Consider the following 23,813-nt stretch of genomic DNA (forward strand, 5'->3'; position numbering starts at 1 on the left):
GGGACACATTGGGCCAAAGAGGGACACATTGGGCCAAAGGGGGATCCCATGGGCCAAAGAGGATCCCATGGGCCAAAGAGGGACACATTGGGCCAAAGGGGGATCCCATGGGCCAAAGGGGGATCCCATGGGCCAAAGAGGATCCCATGGGCCAAAGAGAGAAGGATCCTATTGCGCCAAAGAGGGAGGGATCCCATGGGCCAAAGAGGGACACATTGGGCCAAAGAGGGATCCCATGGGCCAAAGGGGGATCCATTGGGCCAAAGAGGATCCCATGGGCTAAAGAGGGATCCCATGGGCCAAAGAGGGACACATTGGGCCAAAGAGGGACACATTGGGCCAAAGAGGGACACATTGGGCCAAAGAAGAACACATTGGGCCAAAGAAGGACACATTGGGCCAAAGGAGGAGGGATCCCATGGGCCAAAGAGGGAGGGATCCCATTGGGCCAAAGAGGGATCCCATGGGCCAAAGAGGGACACACTGGGCCAAAAAGGGACACATTGGGCCAAAAAGGGATCCCATGGGCCAAAGAGGGACACATGGGCCAAAGAGGGACACATTGGGCCAAAGGGGGATCCCATGGGCCAAAGAGAGAAGGATCCTATTGGGCCAAAGAGGGAGGGATCCCATGGGCCAAAGAGGGACACATTGGGCCAAAGAGGGATCCCATGGGCCAAAGGGGGATCCATTGGGCCAAAGAGGATCCCATGGGCCAAAGAGGGATCCCATGGGCCAAAGAGAGACACATTGGGCCAAAGAGGGACCCATTTCCCTGGACTGGGATCCCTGTGCCACAGCCGCACTTCCAGGCGGGATATAGCCCATATCACTGTTGCAGTCGGGAATCCCTGTGCTCTAACGGGACCCCCGGGTGGGATGCAGCATCCCAGCACCGGACTATGATCCCCACGCCAGAGTTGGACCCCCAGGCTGTCAGCATCCCGCATCCCAGTAGCAGAGTGGGATCCCCATGTCACAGCCGGACTCCCAGGCTTCCTGCATCCCGCATTCCAGCACCAGACTGGGATCCGCATGTCACAGCTGCACCTCCAGGCTGTCAGCATCCCTCATCCCAGTCCCAGACTGGTACCCCAGTGCCACAGCCGGACTCCCAGGCTTCCTGCATCCCGCATCCCAGTCCCAGACTGGGATCCCCGTGCCACAGCCACACCCCGGAGCTGTCAGAATCCCGCATCCCAGTACCACACTGGGATCCCCATGTCACAGCCACACCCCCAGGCTGTCAGCATCCTGCATCCCAGTCCCAGACTGGGATCCCCATTCCACAGCCACACTCCCAGGCTTCCTGCATCCCGCATCCCAGTACCAGACTGGGATCCGCATGTCACAGTTGGACTCCCAAGCTGTCAGCATCCCGCATCCCAGTCCCACACTGGTACCCCAGTGCCACAGCCGCACCCCAACGCTGTCAGCATCCCGCATCCCAGTCCTACACTGGGATCCCTGTGCCACAGCTGCACCCCCAGGCTTCCTGCATCCCGCATCCCAGTACGAGAGTGGGATCCCTGTGACACAGCCGCACTCCCAGGCTTCCTGTATCCCACATCCCAGTCCCACACTGGTATCCCTGTGACACAACAGCACTTCCAAGCTGTCAGCATCCCGCATCCCAGCACCACACTGGGATCCCTGTGCCACAGCTGCACTCCCAGGCTTCCTGCATCCCGCATCCCAGGACCAGACTGGTATCCCTGTGCCACAGCAGGACTTCCAAGCTGTCAGCATCCCGCATCCCAGTCCCACACTGGTCCCCCGGTGCCACATCCGCACCCCCAGGCTGGATACCGCCCCCATCCCCATTGCAGACAGGAATTCCTGCACTCTCAGGATCCCCCCAGGCTGTCAGCATCCCACATCCCAGTCCCAGACTGGGATCCCCGTGCCACAGCCGCACTCCCAGGCTTCCTGTATCCCACATCCCAGCACCGCACTGGTACCCCGGTGCCACAGGCGGACTTCCAAGCTGTCAGCATCCCACATCCCAGCCCCAGACTGGGATGCCAGTGCCACATCTGCACCCCCAGGCTGTCAGCATCCCGCATCCCAATACGAGACTGGGATCCGCATGTCACAGTTGGACCCCCAGTCCCACACTGGGATCCCCATGCCACAGCCACACTCCCAGTCTTCCTGCATCCTGCATTCCAGCACCAGACTGGGATCCACATGTCACAGTTGGACTCCCAGGCTGTCAGCATCTCACATCCCAGTACCAGACTGGGATCCCAGTGCCACAGCCGCACTCCCAGTCTGTCAGCATCCCACATCCCAGCACCAGACTGGGATCCACATGTCACAGTTGGACCCCCAGGCTGTCAGCATCCCACATCCCAGTCCCACACTGGTACCCCGGTGCCACATCCGCACTCCCAGTCTGTCAGCATCCCTCATCCCAGTCCCACACTGTTATCCCAGTGCCACAGCCAGACTCCCAAGCTGTCAGCATCCCGCATCCCAGTCCCAGACTGGGATCCGCATGTCACACTTGGACCCCCAGGCTGTCAGCATCCCTCATCCCAGTCCCACACTGGGATCCCTGTGCCACATCCACACTCCCAGTCTTCCTGCATCCCGCATTCCAGTACCAGACTGGGATCTGCATGTCACAGTTGGACTCCCAGTCTGTCAGCATCCTGCATCCCAGTACCAGACTGGTATCCCAGTGCCACAGCTGGACTCCCAGGCTTCCTGCATCCCGCATCCCAGCACCAGACTGGGATCCGCATGTCACAGTTGGACTCCCAGTCTGTCAGCATCCCGCATCCCAGTCCCAGACTGGTACCCCGGTTCCACATCCACACTCCCCGTCTGTCAGCATCCTTCATCCCAGCACCACACTGGGATCTGCAAGTCACAGTTGGACCCCCAGTCTGTGAGCATCCCACATCCCAGTCCCACACTGGGATCCCCATTCCACAGCAGGACTTCCAAGCTGTCAGCACCCCTCATCCCAGTCCCACACTGGGATCCCTGTGCCACATCCGCACTCCCAGTCTGTCAGCATCCCACATCCCAGCACCACACTGGTACCCTGGTGCCATAGCAGGACTTCCAAGCTGTCAGCATCCCACATCCCAGTCCCACACTGGTACCCCAGTGCCACAGCCACACCCCCAGTTTGTCAGCATCCTTCATCCCAGCACCACACTGGTACCCCAGTCCCACATCCGCACTCCCAGTCTGTCAGCATCCTTCATCCCAGTCCCACACTGGTACCCCAGTGCCACATCCACACCCCCAGGCTGTCAGCATCCTTCATCCCAGTCCCACACTGGTACCCCGGTTCCACATCCGCACCCCGGGACCAGATACCTCCCGCACCCCCTTTCCTCTCGGGGTCCCCCCCTCCCCCCGGGGTGTTCTCCATCCCTCCCCTCCTCCCCGTTCCCCCCCCCCCCCGGTGCCGCCCCCCCCCCCGACTCACCCTTGACGGCCTCTCCTCGGTTGAGTTGGATCTCGCCGTCGCCCTGCGGCGCGTAGCTCTTCACGGCGATGAACTTACGGCCCGGCACGGCGCTGTACAGCTTCCGTTTCGGTCCCCGGAGCGGAGCGGGAGCGGCTACCGGGGCGGGGGCGGGACCGGGACCGGCGGGGGGCGCCGCGGGACCACCGGGGCTGTAAACGAACACGTACGTGACGGTGCTGATCCCCGGGAGGTCCCGGCTCGGTACGGGCTGCGCCATGGCTGGGGGTGGAGGGGGGGATAAGGGGGGGATTGGGGGGGTTTGGGGGGGGTTAGGGGGGGATTTAAGGGGGATATGGGGGAATTGGGGGGGATATGGGGGGGATTTGGGGGGGATATGGGGGGGTTGAGGGGGGATTGAGGAGGGATATGGGGGGGATTTGGGGGGGATATGGGGGGTTGAGGGGGGTTTGGGGGGGATATGGGGGAATTGGGGGGGATATGGGGGGGATATGGGGGGGTTGAGGGGGGGTTGAGGGGGTTTGGGGGGGATTTAGAGGGAATATGGGGGAATTGGGGGGGATATGGGGGGATATGGGGGATTGGGGGGATATGGAGGGGGAATTGAGGGGGTTTGGGGGGGATTTGGGGGGGATATGGGGGATGTAGGGGGGATATGGGGCAGATTTGGGGGGATTGGGGGGTTGAGGGGGGTATGGGGGAGATTTGGGGGGGAGATGGGGGGTTTGGGGGGGGTTGGGGGGGATTGAGGGGGTTTGGGGGGAATTGAGGGGGGATATGCGGGAGATTCGGGGGGGATATGGGGGGAATTGGGGGGGATTGAAGGGAGGTATGGGGGAATTTGGGGGGGGATATGGAGGGAATTGGGGGGATTGAGGGGGTTTGGGGGGGATTTAGGGGGGTTGAGGCGGGATTTGGGGGGGATATGGGGGGATTGGGGGGATATGGAGGGGATTGAGGGGGGAGGGAATTGGGGGGGATTGGGGGAGTTTAGGGCAGCTTGGGGGGGAATTGGAGGGGATTTGGGGGGGGTTTGGGAGGAGTTGGGTGGGTTTGGGGAGGGTCTGGGGTGGATTTGGGGGGCGTTTGGTGGGGGGGGATTTTGGGGGGCGTAAGGGAGGTTTAAGGGGGTTCGGGGGGATTTCGGGGGGGGGTTGGAGGGGATTAGGGGGAGTCGGGGGATTGGAGGGAATTGGAAGGGATTGGGGGGTTCCGAGGGGGATTGGGGGGGTTCGGAGGGGGTTCGGAGGGGATTGGGGGGGTCGGAGGGGGATTGGGGGGTTCGGAAGGGGCCGGGGGGGGTTCGGAGGGGGTTCGGAGGGGGATTTGGGGGGGGATTGGGGGTTCGGAGGGGGGTTTGGAGGGGGATTGGGGGTTTCGGAGGGGATTGGGGGGGTCGGAGGGGATTGGGGGGTGTTGGGGGGGGATTGGGAGGAGCCGGAGGGGATTTGGGGGTGTAAGGGGGGGATTGGGGGGGGGGGTCTGGGAGGGATGGGGGGGGGGTCGGAGGGGATGGGGGGGGGGTTCGGGGAGGGATTGGGGGGGTCAGGGGAGGGATGGGGGGGGTTCGGGGGGGGGATGGGGGGGGGGGCGGTTTCGGGGTGTCTCAGCGCAGCCCCGGTCCCCGCGGAGCCGCCCGGGCGCCGGTCCCGGCTCGGCCGCCCTCCGCCCGCCCCATGTCCCGCATCCGCCCGCCCCGCTCCGGCCGCACCGTGGCCCGGGGCAGCGGGGGGGGGGGGGAACGGGAGGAGGAGGGGAGGGGCGGGGAGGGGAGGGGGGGGGACGAGACGGGCGGGAGAGGCTCCGCCCCCACCGCGGGGACCGGAGGGAACGCCCCCCCCCCCCCCCGGAACGGGGAACGGGAGGGGATGGACGGGAACGGGAACGCCTCTCCCGGGGAGGAGGGGAATAAATGGGAGAGATGGGGCAGATGGGGGGATATGGGGAGAGGGGGGAGAATGGGGGAGATGGGGGGGATATGGGGAGAGGGGGGAGAATGGGGGAGATGGGGGGGATATGGGGAGAGGGGGGAGATGGGGAGAATGGGGGAGAATGGGGGGGAATGGGGGAGAATGGGGAGAATGGGGGAGAATGGGGGAATGGGGGAGAATGGGGGGAGATGGGGGGAATGGGGGGGAATGGGGAGAGGGGGGAGATGGGGAGAATGGGGGAGATGGGGGGAATGGGGGGAATGGGGGGAATGGGGGAGATGGGGGGAATGGGGGAGATGGGGGAGAATGGGGAGAATGGGGATATGTGGAGATGGGGGAATGGGGGAGAATGGGGGAGATGGGGGATACGGGGAGATGGAGGATATGGGGGAGAATGGGGGAGAATGGGGAAATGGGGGAGATGGGGAGAATGGGGGAGATGGGGAGAATGGGGGAGAATGGGGGAATGGGGAGAATGGGGGAGATGGGGAATGGGGGAGAATGGGGGAGAATGGGGGAATGGGGGAGAATGGGGGAATGGGGAGAATGGGGGAGAATGGGGGAAATGCGGAGAGGGGGGAGAATGGGGGAGAGAGGGGAGAATGGGGGGGAATGGGGGAGGTGGGAGAGAATGGGGGAGAAGGGGGAGAATGGAGGAGATGGGGAGAAGGGGAGATGGGGAAAATGGGGGAGAATGGGTGAGAATGGAGGAGAATGGGGGAGAGGGGGGAGATGGGGAGAATTGGGAGATGGGGAGATGGGGAGATGGGGAGAATGGGGGGGATATGGGGAGAGGGGGGAGATGATGGGGGAGAATGGGGAGAATGGGGGAGAGGGGGGAGAATGGGGGAGAATGGGGGAGATGGGGAGAATGGGGGAGAATGGGGAGGGGGGGAATGGGGAGAGGGGGGAGAATGGGGGAGAGGGGGGAATGGGGGAGAGGGGGAGATGGGGGAGATGGGGAGAATGGGGGAGAATGGGGAGATGGGGAGAATGGGGGAGATGGGGAGATGGGGGAGAATGGGGAGATGGGGGAGAATGGGGAGATGGGGGAGAATGGGGAGATGGGGAGAATGGGGGAGAATGGGGAGATGGGGGAGAATGGGGGAGAATGGGGAGATGGGGAGAATGGGGGAGAATGGGGAGATGGGGAGAATGGGGAAATGGGGGAGAATGGGGAGATGGGGAGAATGGGGAGAATGGGGGAATGGGGAGATGGGGGAGAATGGGGAGATGGGGAGATGGGGGGAGGTGGGGGAGAATGGGGAGAATGGGGGAGATGGGGGAGAATGGGGGAGATGGGGAGAATGGGGGGGATGGGGGAGATGGGAAGAATGGGGGAGATGGGGGAGAATGGGGGAAATGGGGGGAATGGAGGAGATGGGGAGATTGGGGAGAATGGGGGAGAGGGGGAGATGGGGAGAATGGGGAGAATGGGGGAGAGGGGGAGATGGGGAGAATGGGGAGAATGGGGGAGAGGGGGAGATGGGGGAGAATGGGGGAGAATGGGGGAGAATGGGGGAGAATGGGGAGATGGGGAGATGGGGAGAATGGGGGAGATGGGGGAGAATGGGGGAGAATGGGGGAGAATGGGGGAGAATGGGGAGATGGGGAGAATGGGGGATATGGGGAGATGGGGAGAATGGGGGAGAATGGGGAGAATGGGGGAGAATGGGGGAGAATGGGGGAGAATGGGGAGATGGGGAGAATGGGGGAGAATGGGGGAGATGGGGAGATGGGGGAGAATGGGGAGATGGGGAGAATGGGGGAGATGGGGGAGAATGGGGGAGAATGGGGGAGAATGGGGGAGAATGGGGGAGATGGGGAGATGGGGAGATGGGGGAGAATGGGGGATATGGGGAGAGGGGGAGAATGGGGGAGATGGGGAGATGGGGGAGAATTGGGGAGATGGGGAGAGGGGGGAGATGGGGGAGAATGGGGGAGATGGGGAATGGGGAGAAGGGGGAGAAGAGGGAGATGGGGAGAGGGGGGAGATGGGGGAGATGGGGGAGAATGGGGGAGAATGGGGGAATGGGGAGATGGGGAGATGGGAAAGGGGGAGAATGGGGAGGGGGGAGATGGGGAGAATGTGGGGAGAATGGGGAGAAGGGGGAGATGGGGGAGAATGGGGGAGATGGGGAGAATGGGGGAGAATGGGGAGATGGGGAGAATGGGGGAGATGGGGGTGAATGGGGGAGATGGGGAGAATGGGGGAGAATGGGGAGATGGGGGAGAGGGGGAGAATGGGGGAGAATGGGGGAGAGGGGGGAGAATGGGGGAGATGGGGGGAGATGGGGGGAGATGGGGAGAATGGGGGATATGGGGAGAATGGGGGAGAATGGGGGAGAAGGGAGGGGGGAGAGGGAAGGGGAGGAGATGTGGGGGCGCCCCCTGGTGGGGAGAGTGGGAAGAGCGGGGGGTCAGAGGAGATATGGGGGTCAGAAGGGGAGGGGGGAAGGGGGGAGAGAGGGGGAGTGGGGGGCACAGAGGGGGAATGGGGGGCAAAAGGGGAGATGGGGGCAGAGATGGAGGGGGTCGAGAAGTTGGGGGTCAGGAGGAGCAGCATTGGGGGCAGTTGGGGGATAGTTGGGGGGCAGGGGGGGCAGCATAGGGGGCAGTTGGGGGGTAGTTGGGGGGGCAGAGGGGCAGTTGGTGGGTAGTTGGGGGGCCCATAGCTCCAAACCAGTATCCCCACAGCCCCACAGCTGCTGCCCCATAACTCCAAAACTGCAGCCCCACAGCCCCACAGCTGCTGCCCCACAGCTCCAAACCTGCAGCCCCACAGCTGCCGCCCCATAGCTCCAAACTCACAGCCCCACAGCTGCCGCCCCATAGCTCCAAACCTGCAGCCCCACAGCTGCCGCCCCATATCTCCAAACTCACAGCCCCACAGCTGCCGCCCCATAGCTCCAAACCTGCAGCCCCACAGCTGCTGCCCCATAACTCCAAACCTGCAGCCCCACTGCTGCTGCCCCATAGCTCCAAACCTGCAGCCCCACAGCTGCTGCCCCATAGCTCCAAACCCGTATCCCCACAGCCCCACAGCTGCTGCCCCATAACTCCAAACCTGCAGCCCCACAGCTGATGCCCCACAGCTCCAAACCCGCAGCCCCACAGCCCCACAGCTGCTGCCCCATAGCTCAGGGGTGTCCTCCTCCTTCCGGAGGCGCCGCCAGATGATGGAAACCCTCATCCCCAACTGGTTGCGACCCAAGAGGAGCATCCGGAGCTCCTCCAGGAGCTCCACCACCATCACCAGGTCAGAGGCACCAAGAGATGCCCGTTGGGTGGAGAAGACCAACCCAACAGCATAAGGAGAAGCACGGATTCCCACCTGGGCACCACAAACCCCCTCCCCAAACTTCCCATCCATGAGCGTGAAGCGTCAGTAGAAGACACTGTCAGCCCAGGGATGGAGAACATCAGCCCAGGGATGGAGAACATCAACTCAGGGATGGAGAACATCAGCCCAGGGGTGGAGAATATCAACTCAGGGATGGAGAACGTCAACTCAGGGATGGAGAATATCAACTCAGGGAGGGAGAACGTCAACCCAGAGATGGAGAATGTCAGCCCAGGGATGGAGAATATCAACCCAGGGATGGAGAACATCAGCCCAGGGATGGAGAACGTCAACCCAGAGATGGAGAACGTCAACTCAGGGATGGAGAATGTCAACTCAGGAATGGAGAACCTCAGCCCAAGGATGAAGAACGTCAAAAAAACACTCCAGAGGACATAAATGTCTCCCCTTTCCTCATAAAGCATCTAAAGGTCACTCCAGGATGATTTTTGGAGATATTAAAGACCAGCTCAGATCGCTAAGAGGCCACTTCGTGTGTTCAGAATCAGTCACGAGACACGTGAAGAACCTGCAGGGACCGCCGGCAGCTCCGTGCGACCTTGGCTCAACGCTGTGTGGAGGCACCGGGCTGGAAAACCTCAGCCCCAAGACCTACGAGATGGGGCTTGGAGCTCCTGATCCAGTGGGAGGTGTCCCTGGGGTTGGAACTGGATGGGCTTTGAGGTCCCGTCCAACCCAACCCACCTCACGGTTTCGTGATCCCAACGTGCTGTCAACCAGAACCCCCAGATCCCATCCCTGGAGGTGTTCCAGGCAACGTTGGATGGGGCCTGGAGCTCCTGATCCAGCGGGAGGTGTCCCTGGGATTGGAACGGAATGGGCTCTGAGGTCACTTCCAACCTAAACCATTCCATAAATCTGGAGCCCTGTGTTCAGTTCTGGAGTCCACAGCACAGGAAGGACACGGATCTATGAGACCAAGTCTTGAAGAAGCCTCGGGGATGCTGCGAGGTCTGGAGCACCTCCTGTCCAAGGAGAGGCTGGGAGAGTTGGGGTTGTCCAGCCTGGAGAAGAGAAGGCTCCGAGGAGACCTTAGAGCACCTTCCGGTGCCTGAAGAGGCTCCGGGAGAGCTGGAGAGGGGCTCTGGATCATGGACAGGATGAGGGGAACGGTTTGGAGCTGCAAGAGGGGAGATGGAGGTGAGATCTTGGGGAGAAATGTTCTCCTGGGAGGGTGGGGAGGCCCTGGCCCAGGTTGCCCAGAGCAGCGGTGGCTGCCCCATCCCTGGAGGGGTTCCAGGCGAGGTTGGATGGTTCTTGGAGCCCCTGATCCAAGCGGAAGATGTCCCTGGGGTGGAAAGTCCCTTCCGCCCCAAACTATTCTATGTTTGGTTGCAAAAGACCTTCGAGATCATCGAGTCCAACCGTCCCTGTCCACCACCAAACCAGATCGTTGAGCACCTCATCTCCTCATCTCCTCATCTCCTAAACCCCTCCAGGGTTGGGGACTCCACCACCGTCCTGGAGAGCCTCTTCCGAGAACCCTTTCGGTGACGGAATCCTTCCCAATATCCAACGTAACCCTTCCCTGGTGCCACTTGAGGCCATTTCATCCCATCCTTTGGGGGAAGAGCGCAGCACCCACCTCTTCTCAACCTCCTTTCCAGGCAGTTGTGGACAGCGATGAGGTTTATCCTCAGCTCCTCCTTTTCTCCTCTCGCCGTTTCACCGGGAAAGCATTCATTCCGTGCCGGATCGATTTTGTAGCACGCTCCGTATTTTCATCGTTCAAGAGTTATTGAGTCCAACTGCCTCCAAAGCCACCACCTATCAGATCATTCCGAAGTTCTCGGAATCGTTTCAAAGAACACCACGTGTGGGTTTTGGGTTTGGTTTGGGCTCTTTTGGTGGTTCGATTCCAATTAAAGGACGTTAATTAATCCAATCGTATTCCGTGTTCTCCATCGCGCAGCGGCTCCAGGTTGTGGCTCGACACTGAGAACCTTTCAACCTACAGCTTTCCAGTTCTGGAGTCCTCAAGAGAAGAAGGAGATGGAGCTGTTGGAATGGGTCCAGAGGAGGTTGTGGAGGAGAGATGGAGAACTTCTGGTAGGAGGACAGACTGGGAGAGTTGGGGTTGTTCAGCCTGGAGAAGAGAAGGCTCCGAGGAGACCTTAGAGCACCTTCCAGGACTTGTGGAGCTGACAAGAACGCTGGCGAAGGACTTCTTCCAAGGGTCTGGAGTGGACAGGACAATGGGGAATGGCTTGAAATTGGAAGTGGAAAGGTTTAGGTTGGACATCAGGAAGAAATTCTTTGTGATGAGGGTGAGGAGGCCCTGGAAGAGGTTGCCCAGAGAAGCGGTGGTTGCCCCATCCCTGGAGGTGTTCCAGGCCAGGTTGGATGGTTCTTGGTGCCCTCGATCCGGCGGGAGGTGTCCCTGCTCATGGCAGGGTGGTTGGTTTTGAGGTCCAACCCAAACGGGTTTTGAGGTCCCTTCCAACCCAACCCATTCCACCATTCAGGTTGGAGCTGGATGGGCTTTGAGGTCCCTTCCACCCCAAACCGTAGAATCATGGAATAGTTTGGGTCGGAAGGGACCTCAAAGCCCATCGGGTTCCAACCCACCAGGTCAGGCTGCCCAAGGCCCCATCCATCCTGGCTTTGAACACCTCCGGCGATGGGCTTTGAAGTCCTTTCCGTTCTTGGATTCCACATTCCCAACTGGAAGATGTCAATAAAACCTCCCTGGAATGGGGTTTCCGTCTCATCTCGGGCGACGGCGCAGTGTCCACTTCCTCGTCTCTACACCAATGACGATGCGTTTCTCCTCCTCCATGAGGGACTTTGAGGCTGGAAGGAGGTCCTTCCATCCGTCGTATCGGCCGGTTAAGCTGGAGGGAATGGCTCCTGGATCCATAACTTCTTCCTGAACATCAGCCAAGACGCGGTGTAGATCATGAATAAAACAAACACCGCTGCGGTGCTGTCTATTAAACAGCTTCTTCGTGTCCCTCAGGGCATCGTTCCACCGCTCTCCACGCCCACGTCCTCCTCCTCTCTGGGTACAGTTTGGGGACCCTCAGCCCAAGAAGGACCTTGAAGGGCTGGAGAACATCCAGAGAAGGAGAACGGAGCTGGGAGAGAGTCTGGAGAAGGAGGGTTCTGGGAGCATCTTGAGGGACCTCGTGTTGTTTGGTCTGGAGAAGAGGAGGCTGAAAGGAGACCTCGTTGTGCTCTACAGCTTCTTCACAGGAGGAGAAGGAGGAGGAGGAGGAGGAGGTGGAGGAGGAGGAGGAGGTGGAGGACCAGGTGCTGAGCTCTTCTCTCTGGTGACCCACGATAGGACCCAAAGGAACGGTGGAAGATGCTCAAGGGGAGGGTTAGGTTGAACATCACGAAAAGGTTCTTCACCCCGAGGGTGGTGGAGCAGGGAGGCCATCGCGGCACCAAGCCGGACTATTCTCCAGAAGCATTTGGCCAACGCCCTCAAAGACACATCGTGAACATCGGGGTGGTCCTATGCAGGGCCAGGAGTAGGAACCGATGATCCTGGTGGGTCCCTTCCAACGCAAGACCTTCTATGACTCAATGAACTCTGCGAATGTCTACGTCCTCTCACACACGCAGCTCAGCACCCAGAAGATTTCTCTGTAGGAACCTTCCAGGAGGAACCGGTACCCAAAGCATGGGAAGAAGCACCCAACGGCGTCCCCGGCCGTGGGATCTTCAGCCTCGTGTAGCAGCGAGAGCTGTGGTGATCTCCTCGGGGAGCTGAACTCGTTGGGGTTTGGGAAAAAGAGATTTGACATCACACAAACCGTGTCATGGAGTTCACCGAGTCTTCAAAGAGGAGACATCATCCAGAGGGACCCGGACAGGCTGGAGAAGAGGGGCTGGAGAACCTCAGGAGGTTCAACCAGGCCAAGAGCAAAGTCCTACCCCTGGGTTGGGACAATCCATGGTTTCGCTCCAGGCTGAGGGATGATGGATGGGAGCAGCGCTGAGGAGAAGGACTTGGGGCGCTGGGGAGGAGAAGGTCGAGAGGAGCTCATCCAGGACCTGGAGAGGCTGGAGAAGTGGGGCTGGAGAACCTCAAGAGGTTCAACCAGGCCAAGGGCAAAGTCCTACCCATGGGTTGGGGCAATCCATGGTTTCCCTCCAGGCTGAGGGGTGATGGATGGGAACAGCGCTGAGGAGAAGGACTTGGGGCGCTGGGGAGGAGAAGGTGGAGAGGAGCCCCACCGTGGGGTCCCAGCCCGGAACCCCCCCGTGTCCTGGGCTGCATCCAGAGCAGCGTGGCCAGCAGGGAGGGACGGGATTCTGCCCCTCTGCTCCGCTCCGGGGACACCTCCTCGGGAGAATTGTGTCCAGGTCTGGAATCCTCAGCAGAAGGAGGAGATGGAGCTGTTGGAAGGGGTCCAGAGGAGGCTCCAAGGATGCTGCGAGGGCTGCAGAACCTCCCGTCCGAGGACAGCTGAGAGAGTTGGGGTTGGGGAGAAGAGAAGGCTCCCAGGAGACCTCAGAGCAGCTTCCAGAGCCTGAAGGGGCTCCAGGAGAGCCGGAGAGGGGCTGTTCCCAAAGGGATGGAGTGACAGGACGAGGGGGAATGGGGATAAACTGGAGAGGGGCAGAGTTAGACTGGACATGAGGAGGAATTTCTTCATGGTGAGGGTGGTGAGACCCTGGCCCAGGTTGCCCAGAGCAGTGGTGGCTGCCCCATCCCTGGAGGTGTTCCAGGCCAGGTTGGATGGTTCTTGGAGCCCCTGATCCAGCGGGAGGTGTCCCTGCCCATGGCAGGGGTGGAACTGGATGATGTTTAAGGTCCCTTCCAACCCAAACCATTCCATGATTCATAACCTGGTGCTGCTGGAGTCTGACTGGCAAGCAGACGCTTCTTCTGGATGACGTGGAAGACTTACTACGTGTCCTTTGGAAGAAACGCTTCTGCTGTTCTGGAGTTTCAAATTGTTACTACAAGCGTGGCTGACAGATCCAGAAATAGACGGGGTTTGATGGAAACGATCTCGGCTCCGGCGAGAAAATAGCAGCTTCGTCACCTCAAAAACTCTCCCAGACTCTCGGAATCAAACAGAAGGGTTGAGGCTGGAAGGGACTTCTGGAGGTCACCACATCCAACCTCCTCCTCACGCAGCGACACGTGCAGGTGGCTGCCCAGAACCACGTCCAGATGACTTCTGAACATCTCCACGGATGGAGAAGCCACCACCGCCCCGGGCAGCCTCTGCCTGGGCCTCAGAAACCTTTCGGTGAAGAAGTTCCTCCTGATGTCCAACCTGAACCTGCCCTGGAGCAACTCGAGGCCGTTTCCTCTCGTCCCATCCCTTGTTCCTGGGAGAAGAGCCCAGCGCCCACCTCTCCACAACCTCCTTCCAGGCGGTTGGAGACAATGAGGTCTCCCCTCAGCCCCTCTTCTCCATCCCCAGGGGCCTCAGATGCCTCTCAGAACCCTCGTTCTCCAGACCCTTCTCCAGCTCCGGTCCCTTCTCTGGATGCACTCCAGCCTCTCAAGGTCCTTCTTGGTGTGAGGAAGCCAAAACTGAACCCAGGATCTGAGGTGTGGCCTTCCAGGAGAAGGATGACTTCCCTGCTCCTGCTGGCCACCCTGTTTCTGATCCAGGCCGAGATGCCGTTGGCCTTCTTGGCCACCTGACCGCGACGCTGGTTCATGTGTAGCTGCTCTTCACCTGCACCCCGAGGTCCTTTTCCACTGGGCAGAAGAATCCTTGACTCACAGAAGGGTTTGGGTTAGAAGGGACCTCAAAGCCAACCTGGATCCATCCCTGGAGGTGTTTAAAAGGTGGGGAGATGAGGTGCTCAGGGATATGGTTGAGTAGTGGACAGTACAGTTGGAGTCGATGATCTCAAAGGTCTTCTCCAACCGAGCGGCTCTATGAACATAGAATCACGGAATGGGTTGGGTTGGAAGGGACCTCCAAGCCCATCCAGTCCCACCCCCTGCCATGGGCAGGGACACCTCCGACCAGATCAGGGGCTCCAAGAACCATCCAACCTGGCCTGGAACACCTCCAGGGATGGGACAGCCACCACGGCTCTTGGTAACCTATTCCAGGACCTTCAGTGTGAGGCTCTTCTCACAGAGAACGAGGTGGGATGATGCTTTAAGTGAAAATCCTCAGCAGAAGAACATCTGGTGGTGGAGCAGCACCAGCAATTGTGACCTACAAGATGCTTCGGGAACCCGGCGTGAGAGTCCACCACCAAGGAATCCCGAAGAACGGATACCGCAGGGAAGACTCCTGCAGGCACCCTCTTCCCAAGGCAGTGGCCAACGCTTCCCTGCATCCAGGCTCGATATCTGGGTCCAGAGGAGGCCACGGAGATGATTGGAGGGCTGGAGAACCTCTGCTATGAGGACAGGCTGGGAGAGTTGGGGTTGGGGAGAAGAGAAGGCTCCCAGGAGACCTCAGAGCAGCTTCCAGTGCCTGAAGGGGCTCCAGAAGAGCCGGAGAGGGACTTTTTCCAAGGTTTTGTGGTGATAGGATGAGGGGGAATTGGGATAATCTGGAGAGGGGCAGAGTTAGACTGGACATGAGGAGGAATTCCTTCACCATGAGAGTGGTGAGACACCAGAACAGGTTGCCCAGAGCAGTGGTGGCTGCTCCATCCCTGGAGGGCTTCCAGGCCAGGTTGGATGGTTCTTGGAGCCCCTGATCCCATAGGAGGTGTCCCTGCCCGTGGCAGGGGGTGGGACTGGATGGGCTTGGAGATCCCTTCCAACCCAAACGATTCTCTGATTCCATGAGACTATGATTCCTCCACCTGGCTGGAGCTACGGCCATTAGAAAAAGCATCTGGAGAAGATGGAGAGGAACTGGAAACCCGAGAGGGACAATTCATGAAAAGGTTTTGTCTCCCTTTATATCATCACAGATATCGATTCGCTCTTGAAAGCCCTCCGCGAGCATCTCAGCCAGCGAAGCTTCCTCAGCACTGGTGGGATTGGTGCCTCTCCACCCTGACGGCTCCAAGTGTTTGATACCACCAGGAAGCCCCATCAGATCTTAAGAGTCCTACTGGACAGACAAACCAAGAGTTTTATCCGTCAACAAAGAGCGTAACGGTGTGTCGGATAAATTATGCCTCCGATCCTGCCAGATCACAGTCCTCAGGAATTGTGGACAACCTTCCTGAGGAGCCGAGCGAGAGGAGGAACCACCAACTGCCGTGAAATAAGAGGCAGCTCGCTCTCCAGCAGACGCTCGTCACGAATCATAGGAGAGTTTGGGTTGGAAGGGACCTTAAAGATCATCCGGTTCCACTCCCTGTGACACCTCCCACTGGATCAGGGTGGTCAAAGCCTCATCCAACCTGGCCTGGAAGCCCTCCAGGGATGGGGCAGCCACAACTTCCCTGGGGAACCTGTTCCAGGGCATCACCACACTCATCATGAAGAAATTCCTCCTCATGTCCAGTCTGACTCTGCCCCTCTCCAGTTTATCCCCATACCCCCTCGTCCTGTCACTCCATCCCTTTGGGAACAGCCCCTCTCCGGCTCTCCTGGAGCCCCTTCAGGCACTGGAAGCTGCTCTGAGGTCTCCTTGGAGCATTTGATTTGGAACCGGATGGGCTTCAAGATTCCTTCCAACCCATTCCATGATTTGGGTTGGACCAGGATAGACCTTGAGGTCCTTTCCAACCCAAATCATTCCACGATTTGAGTTGGTACCGGATGGGCTTCAAGATTCCTTCCAACCCATACCATGATTCGGGTTGGACCAGGATAGACTTTGAGGTCCCTTCCAACCCATTCCATGATGTGAGTTGGAACTGGATGGGCTTTGAGGTCCCTCCCAACCCAAATCCTTCCACCATTCCATCAAAGATGATCCATGAAACCGCCACCGTCCAACCAAACATGGCCGCTTGGGTGGGCTCCTTCCAAGAGTTACCGCTAGGACATGGGTTTTGCTCTTCCCAACCCAACCCCCTGAGCTCTGTTAGGCTGAGGCCGCGTCTTGCCTGGACGAATGCCCACACACCATCGCTCTCTTTTGTCCTTGTTGGTGGAAATCCAGACTTTCCTGATGGAACCAACTCCCACGGACCCCGCGGACTCCAGCAGTCGTTTTCTCGCTTTCCAACTCCCTCTTAATGGTGAATTTCATTAATTCGATCAAACGACTTTCGCTCCTTCTGCCCACGTAACTCCTTAATCACAGCCTGGATGAGAGCCACGGCTGAGTCCAGAGGTTCCTGGAACCACTTGGAACTCTTAAAGGAGTAAAATAAAGCCAAAGAAGGAGAGCTCCCCCAGAAGAACATCTCGCACTGCCAAGAGGAGGTCCACAACAGCCCCGCGCGCCCCTTGATCCATCGTGCGAGGTCCAGCACACAGCGACCCAAAGGTCAGAAGAAGCCCTCGGCGCGAGACAACACGGGACTCGCTTCAGATGATGAGAAGAAAGCAACTTGGTACGACTTCATAGAACCATGGAATGGGTTGGGTTGGAAGGGACCTCAAGAGTCCATCCAGTTCCCAACCCAGTCATGGAATGGTTTGGGGTGGAAGGGAACTCCAAGTCCATCCAGTTCCACCTCCCACTGGATCAGAGTCTTGAAGCCCCATCTAACCCGGCTTTGACCTTCATCCAAGAATCATGGAATGGTTTGGGTTGGAAGGGAACTCCAAGTCCATCCAGTTCCACCTCCCACTGGATGAGGGTCTCGAAGCCCCATCTAACCCGGCTTTGACCTTCACCCAAGAATCATGGAATGGTTTGGGTTGGAAGGGACCTCAAGTATCCATCCAGTTCCCAACAGAATCATGGAATGGTTTGGGTGGAAGGGAATTCCAAGTCCATCCAGTTCCACCTCCCACTGGAACAGAGTCTCGAAGCCCCATCTAACCCGGCTTTGACCTTCACCCAAGAATCATGGAATGGTTTGGGTTGGAAGGGAATTCCAAGTCCATTGAGTTCCACCTCCCACTGGATCAGAGTCTCGAAGCCCCATCTAACCCGGCTTTGACCTTCACCCAAGAATCATGGAATGGTTTGAGTTGCAAGGGACCTTAAGGACCATCCTGTTGAATGAGAGGAGAAGGACTTGAACCGTAATGGTCTTTTTTAAGGGTGGTTTTCAGTGTCACCAGTCCAAGAGATTCACAGCGTACATCAAAAATCATGGAATCTTGGACCACCTCCTTCAGACGGAGCCTTCAGGTCCTCTCAAGAGCAACCACAGCTCACGTTCCTTCTCCTCTCCAGGCCGAGGGACAATAATTTTCACAATCAAGGAAGGTTCTCCAGATTTGGGGTGAACTTGGAGAGCTGGTTCTGCTGCTGCGAGGCAGGTTGACGTCGGAAGCGGAGAAGAACGCCGTGGTCAACAGCAAAGACGCCGGGAATGGAGATAAGCAGATCATCAACTGGAACGTAACCAAGGGGAGACGCGGCTTATCAGCAGCATTAACTCCTCGAGTAGATTATCGCCATCGTATCTGCTTTGTGTCGTTGACTAAAGCTTCGGATGGACACCGAGAAACCCTCCAGCGGCAGTGAGTGCTGAAGGTCCTTCCATGCCCAAACACCGTGGATTACAAGGATGGACTTCAGTTCCAGTCGTCCTCCAGCCCTTTCTCCTCATAAAGATGATGGAATCATAGAATGGGCTGGAAGGGACCTCCAAGCCCATCCAGTTCCACCCCCTGCCCATGGGCAGGGACACCTCCCGCTGGATCAGGGGCTCCAAGAACCACCCAACCTGGCCTGGAACACCTCCAGCGATGGGACAGCCACACCTTCCCTGGACAACCTGGGCCAGGGTCTCCCCAACCTCAGCGTGAAGAAATTCCTCCTCCTGTCCAGTCTAACTCTGCCCCTCTCCAGTTTATCCCCATTGTCCCTCGTCCTGGCACTCCAAGACCTTGGAAAAAGTCCCTCTCCGGCTCTCCTGGAAGAGGCTGAACAAGTCCTGGACCAGAGAGAATCATAGATCATGGAGCGATTTAGGTTGGAAGGGACCTCCAAGCCCATCCAGTTCCATCCCCTGCCCATGGGCAGGGACACCTCCCGCTGGATCAGGGGCTCCAAGAACCATCCAACCTGGCCTGGAACACCTCCAGGGATGGGGCAGCCACAGCTTCCATGGACAACCTGTTCCAGGGTCTCACCACCCTCAGCGTGAAGAATTTCCTCCTCATGTCCAGTCTAACTCTGCCCCTCTCCAGTTTATCCCCGTTCCCCCTCATCCTGTCACTCCAAGACCTTGGAAAAAGTCCCTCTCCAGCTTTCCTGGAGCCCCTTCAGGCTCTGGAAGCTGCTCTGAGGTCTCCTGGGAGCCTTCTCTTCTCCCCAACCCCAACTCTCTCAGCTGTCCTCGGACGGGAGGTTCTGCAGCCCTCGCAGCATCCTTGGAGCCTCCTCTGGACCCCTTCCAACAGCTCCATCTCCTCCTTCTGCTGAGGATTCCAGCCCTGCCTCAAATCCTTCTCCTCAGCGCTGCTCCCATCCCATCATCCCCAACCTGGATCGAAACCATGGATTGCCCCAACCCAGCAGTAGGACATCGCCCTCGGTCTGGTTGAACCTCATCAAGATGTGGATCTTCAGGACATAGTTTGGTCGGCACGGTGGGGTTGGGTTGACGGTCGGAATGGATGATCTTAGAGGTCTTTTCCAACCTTAAGGATCCTACGAAAACTGGGAAAGCTCTCAGATAATCCGAGGCTGCATCTAAAGAGCAAAGATTGAACCACCACAGGTACCGAGATGTTCTCCGCCAGCAGCAAAATAACTGCATTTAAGGATGTCCCAAAATATCACGGAATGGCCTCAGCTGAGAACCACTTCGGAGCTTCCTCACCATGGGGATGGAGAACAAAAAGCCACGCGGACCTCCGCTCGCTCTACACGGTTTTGTAGGATATAAGGGAACTCATTTTTGGGGAAAAAAACCAAGGAAAGTAGAACTGAACCTCTAAAAACTGTTAAAAAACCCCAACATAAGATGATCCAATAATAAAACCTCGTCTGGAGAAGATCAGGCAATGGGAAAGGGGTTCTCATGGAACCACTTCTCAGCTACGTGGAGTGCATCGGGACAGGGAGGTTGGAAATGGAGGATTTTTAAGGTCCCCTCAAACGCAAACCACTCCATGATTCCATGAAATCAGCACTTCGCCTTCTTGAATCATTTAGAATTGGCCCTCGGATCAGCCTGGACAGGACCTTCTGCAGAGCCTTCCTGCCCTCCATCCATGGATCCAGCCTGGCCAGATCCCTCTGCAGAGCCTTCCTGCCTCCATCCATGGATCCAGCCTGGCCAGATCCCTCTGCAGACCCTTCCTGCCCTCCATCCATGGATCCAGCCTGGCCAGATCCCTCTGCAGACCCTTCCTGCCTCCATCCATGGATCCAGCCTGGCCAGATCCCTCTGCAGACCCTTCCTGCCCTCCATCCATGGATCCAGCCTGGCCAGATCCCTCTGCAGAGCCTTCCTGCCCTCCATCCATGGATCCAGCCTGGCCAGATCCCTCTGCAGACCCTTCCTGCCCTCCATCCATGGATCCAGCCTGGCCAGATCCCTCTGCAGACCCTTCCTGCCCTCCATCCATGGATCCAGCCTGGCCAGATCCCTCTGCAGATATCTTGAGGACTCCAGATGGACACAATCCTGCCGATGAAATCCCATGGATTTCACGCAGTATCCGCCACCTCCTCCCAAGCCATATCCTCGGTGTGATGAGGGGTGCGGAGACGGCAGCGAAGGAGCACTCGTAAAACGGTGCCATAAATCCCTCCTCATTGAAACCGACAGCGAGGATCCATCCATTCCTCATTCCAGCACGAGGTCACTCCACACATCTCACGCCCCGGGGGATCCGGAATGCCTTCGGAAGCCTTCCGCACGCTGGTAATGAGCCATAAAAACATTAAATGAAGGCATAAAATTCTTAAAATATCAGATATTTTGGGCTGCAGCCGAGATTCAGAGCCGGGGAGCGGATTTATCCCTCTCTTCTCTGCTCGGTCTGGATGGAATTCCTCGGGAGGAAGCAGCGATGCCCCTGAGATACCCACAAGACCAAGCCCAGACCATGCCGGGATGGAAAGGAAGAGGCTGAGCACGTCCTGGAGAAGAGAGAATCATCGATCATGGAGCGATTTGGGTTGGATGGGACCTAAAAGCCCATCCATTCCCACCCCTGCCATGGGCAGGGACACCTCCCGCTGGATCAGGGGCTCCAAGAACCATCCAACCTGGCCTGGAACACCTCCAGGGATGGGGCAGCCACAAATTCCCTGGGCAACCTCTTCCAGGGCCTCATGGTGAAGAAATTCCTCCTTAAGTCCAGTCTAACTCTGCCCCTCTCCAGTTTATCCCCATTGACGCTCGTGCTGTCACTCCAAGACCTTGGAAAAAGCCCCTCTCCGGCTCTCCTGGAGCCCCTTCAGGCGCTGGAAGCTGCTCTGAGGTCTCCTGGGAGCCTTCTCTTCTCCCCAACCCCAACTCTCTCAGCTGTCCTCGGACGGGAGGTTCTCAGCCCTCGCAGCATCCTTGGAGCCTCCTCTGGACCCCTTCCAACAGCTCCATCTCCTCCTTCTGCTGAGGATTCCAGACCTGGACACAATTCTCCCGAGGAGGTGTCTCCTCGGAGCGGAGCAGAGGGGCAGAATCCCGTCCCTCCCTGCTGGCCACGCTGCTCTGGATGCAGCCCAGGACACGGGGGGGTTCTGGGCTGGGACCCCACGGGGGGGCTCCTCTCCACCTTCTCCTCCCACGTTAATTCTCCTCAGCGAAAATAAACATCGCTGGAGCTCTGTGAGTCTCCCGACGGACGGAGGAGATTCCTTTGGGATTTTTGAGGCAAACAGAGAAGCTCTTCCGCGCACAAACACGCCCGGCGGGGAGCGAATCTCGCTTGGATGTCGCTCAGACTCCCTCTTGGTTTCTCAGAACTTAAGAGGCGTTTGTCCCAGTTCCTCCAGGAGCGTTGAGGAGCTGCACGTCGGCGAGATGTTTGGTGGCGCCGGCGGCTTCTTGCATAATTAAGAGAAGGATCTATCTTAGATAGACGTCCTATCAAAGTGGGTTTCTCCAGGGTGGCTCCATGGTGCTCATCTGGTCCTGCTTGGAGCGGACAACTTGGCCACCAGGCGTTGACCATTGCGTTGGAAGCGTGGGACGAGGGAATTGGCCTCATGGACAGAGGTGGAGCCTCAAGGGACAAAGATGTGGAATTCTGGGTTGAGTTTTGGGCTCCTCACTTCAAGAAGAACCTTGAGGAGCTGGAGCGTGTCCAGAGAAGGGAATGGAGCTGGGGAAAGGGCTGGAGAACAGGAGTTCTGAGAGGCAGCTGAGGGCCCTGGGGATGGAGAAGAGGGGCTGAGGGGACACCTCATCGTCTCCAACCACCTGGAAGGAGGTTGTGGAGAGGTGGGTGTTGGTCTCTTCTCCCACGTGACAGCGGATGGGACGAGAGGGAACGGCCTCAAGTTGCTCCAGGGCAGCTTTAGGTTGGACATGAGGAGAAACATCTCCACCAAACAGGTGATGGGGCAGTGGAAGAAGCTGCCCAGGGCGGTGGTGGAGTCCCCATCCCTGGAGGGGTTCGGATGATGGGGAGATGAGGTCCTCAGAGATACAATTTAGCAGTGGACAGGGACGGTTGGAGTCGATGATCTCAAAGGTCTTTTCCAACCAAGTGTTTTATGTTTCTACGAAACCGGAGAAGAAAATGATAGAAACGACGGTGACTTCTTCTCAACTCCCCGATGCGAACAGAACAAACCAAACAGCTTTGACCCTTCCAAAAGCCACGGAAGGGAAAACAAATCATCTACGGCTTTTTTTCCCTAAATAAATAAATGAAGCAGCGGCTTTGTTGTTGGGCGGAAGATGTCATTCCCAACGCCGAGGAGAAAAGGGCTGAGGAAGAGCGGATTGGATCAGGTGGTTAAAAGCAATAATAGAGGGGAAAAAAAAGAAAAGAGATTGGGACACGGCATTTATTTTATTAAACTCCCCCCGAGGAGAGGTGAAGAATATTAGAAATGGAGTCCCTGAAGTCGTTGTTGATGCAATAAGAGCCGTTCGAGCAATTTCAGGAGAAAGGATGGTTGCTTCAGGTGGCGAAGTGCCAGGAACCTCCAAGGGGAGGAGGTAGAAAAGGACGTTCTCCAGGTGTTCTCACAGAATCACAGAATCACCAGGTTGGAAAGGACCCATTGGATCATGGAGTCCAACCATTCCCAACACTCCCTAAACCATGTCCCTCAGCACTTCATCCACCCGTTCCTTAAACACCTCCAGGGAAGGCGACTCAACCCCCTCCCTGGGCAGCTGTTCCAGTGCCCCATGACTCTTTCCATGAAGAACTTTTTTCTGATATCCAACCTGAACCTCTCCTGATGGAGCTTCAGGCCATTCCCTCTTGTCCTGTCCCCTGTCCCTTGGGAGAAGAGCCCAGCTCCCTCCTCTCCACAACCTCCTTTCAGGCAGTTGTAGAGAGTAATAAGGTCTCCCCTCAGCCTCCTCTTCTCCAGGATAAACACCCCCAGCTCTCTCAGCCGCTCCTCGTAACCCTTCTTCTCCAGACCCCTCACAGCTTCATTGCTCTTCTCTGGACACCTCCAGAGCCTCAACATCCTTCTTGGAGTGATGGGACCACAACTGAACACAGGATTCGAGGTGCGGTCTCCCCAGTGCCGAGTACAGAGGGGAATAACCTCCCTGGACCTGCTGGTGACCCCATTTCTGATCCAAGCCAAGATGCCATTGGCCTTCTTGGCCACCTGGGCCACTGCTGGATCACCTTCAGTCATGGTCAACCAACAGCCCCACGTCCTTCTCCTCCAGGCTGCTTTCCAGCCACACTTCTCCTGGTCGGGAGCACTGCACAGGGTTGCTGTGCCCCAAATGCAGGACCCGGCATTCAGCCTTGTTAAACCTCGTGCAGAAGAGGACTGAGCTCAGGGCAGGATTTATGGAGAGAGAGAGGCCAATCACCGGGCGCGAGTCAGTGCTTCAGTCCATGCTCGTAGAGATCACATGGGATGGGTTGTGTTGGAAGGGACCTCAAAGCCCATCCTGTTCCCATGGGCAGGGACACCTCCCGCTGGATCAGGGGCTCCAAGAACCATCC

General features: G+C 58.1%; 1 protein-coding gene across 13 annotated transcripts in view; it reads right to left on the bottom strand.

Annotated features, from left to right (window-relative positions):
• The window catches only part of SHANK3 (SH3 and multiple ankyrin repeat domains 3), a 302,562-nt gene that overhangs the window by 213,078 nt on the left and 65,671 nt on the right, over positions 1 to 23,813 (bottom strand). For all 13 annotated transcript variants that reach the window (XM_054083072.1, XM_054083024.1, XM_054083035.1 and 10 more), the window contains exon 12: positions 3,449 to 3,639. In XM_054083072.1, coding sequence (XP_053939047.1) covers positions 3,449 to 3,639 — 191 coding nt within the window. The remainder of the gene's footprint in view (positions 1 to 3,448; positions 3,640 to 23,813) is intronic.

This window comes from Cuculus canorus, chromosome 1 (genome assembly GCF_017976375.1).
Source record: "Cuculus canorus isolate bCucCan1 chromosome 1, bCucCan1.pri, whole genome shotgun sequence".
Classification (NCBI taxonomy): domain Eukaryota; kingdom Metazoa; phylum Chordata; class Aves; order Cuculiformes; family Cuculidae; genus Cuculus; species Cuculus canorus.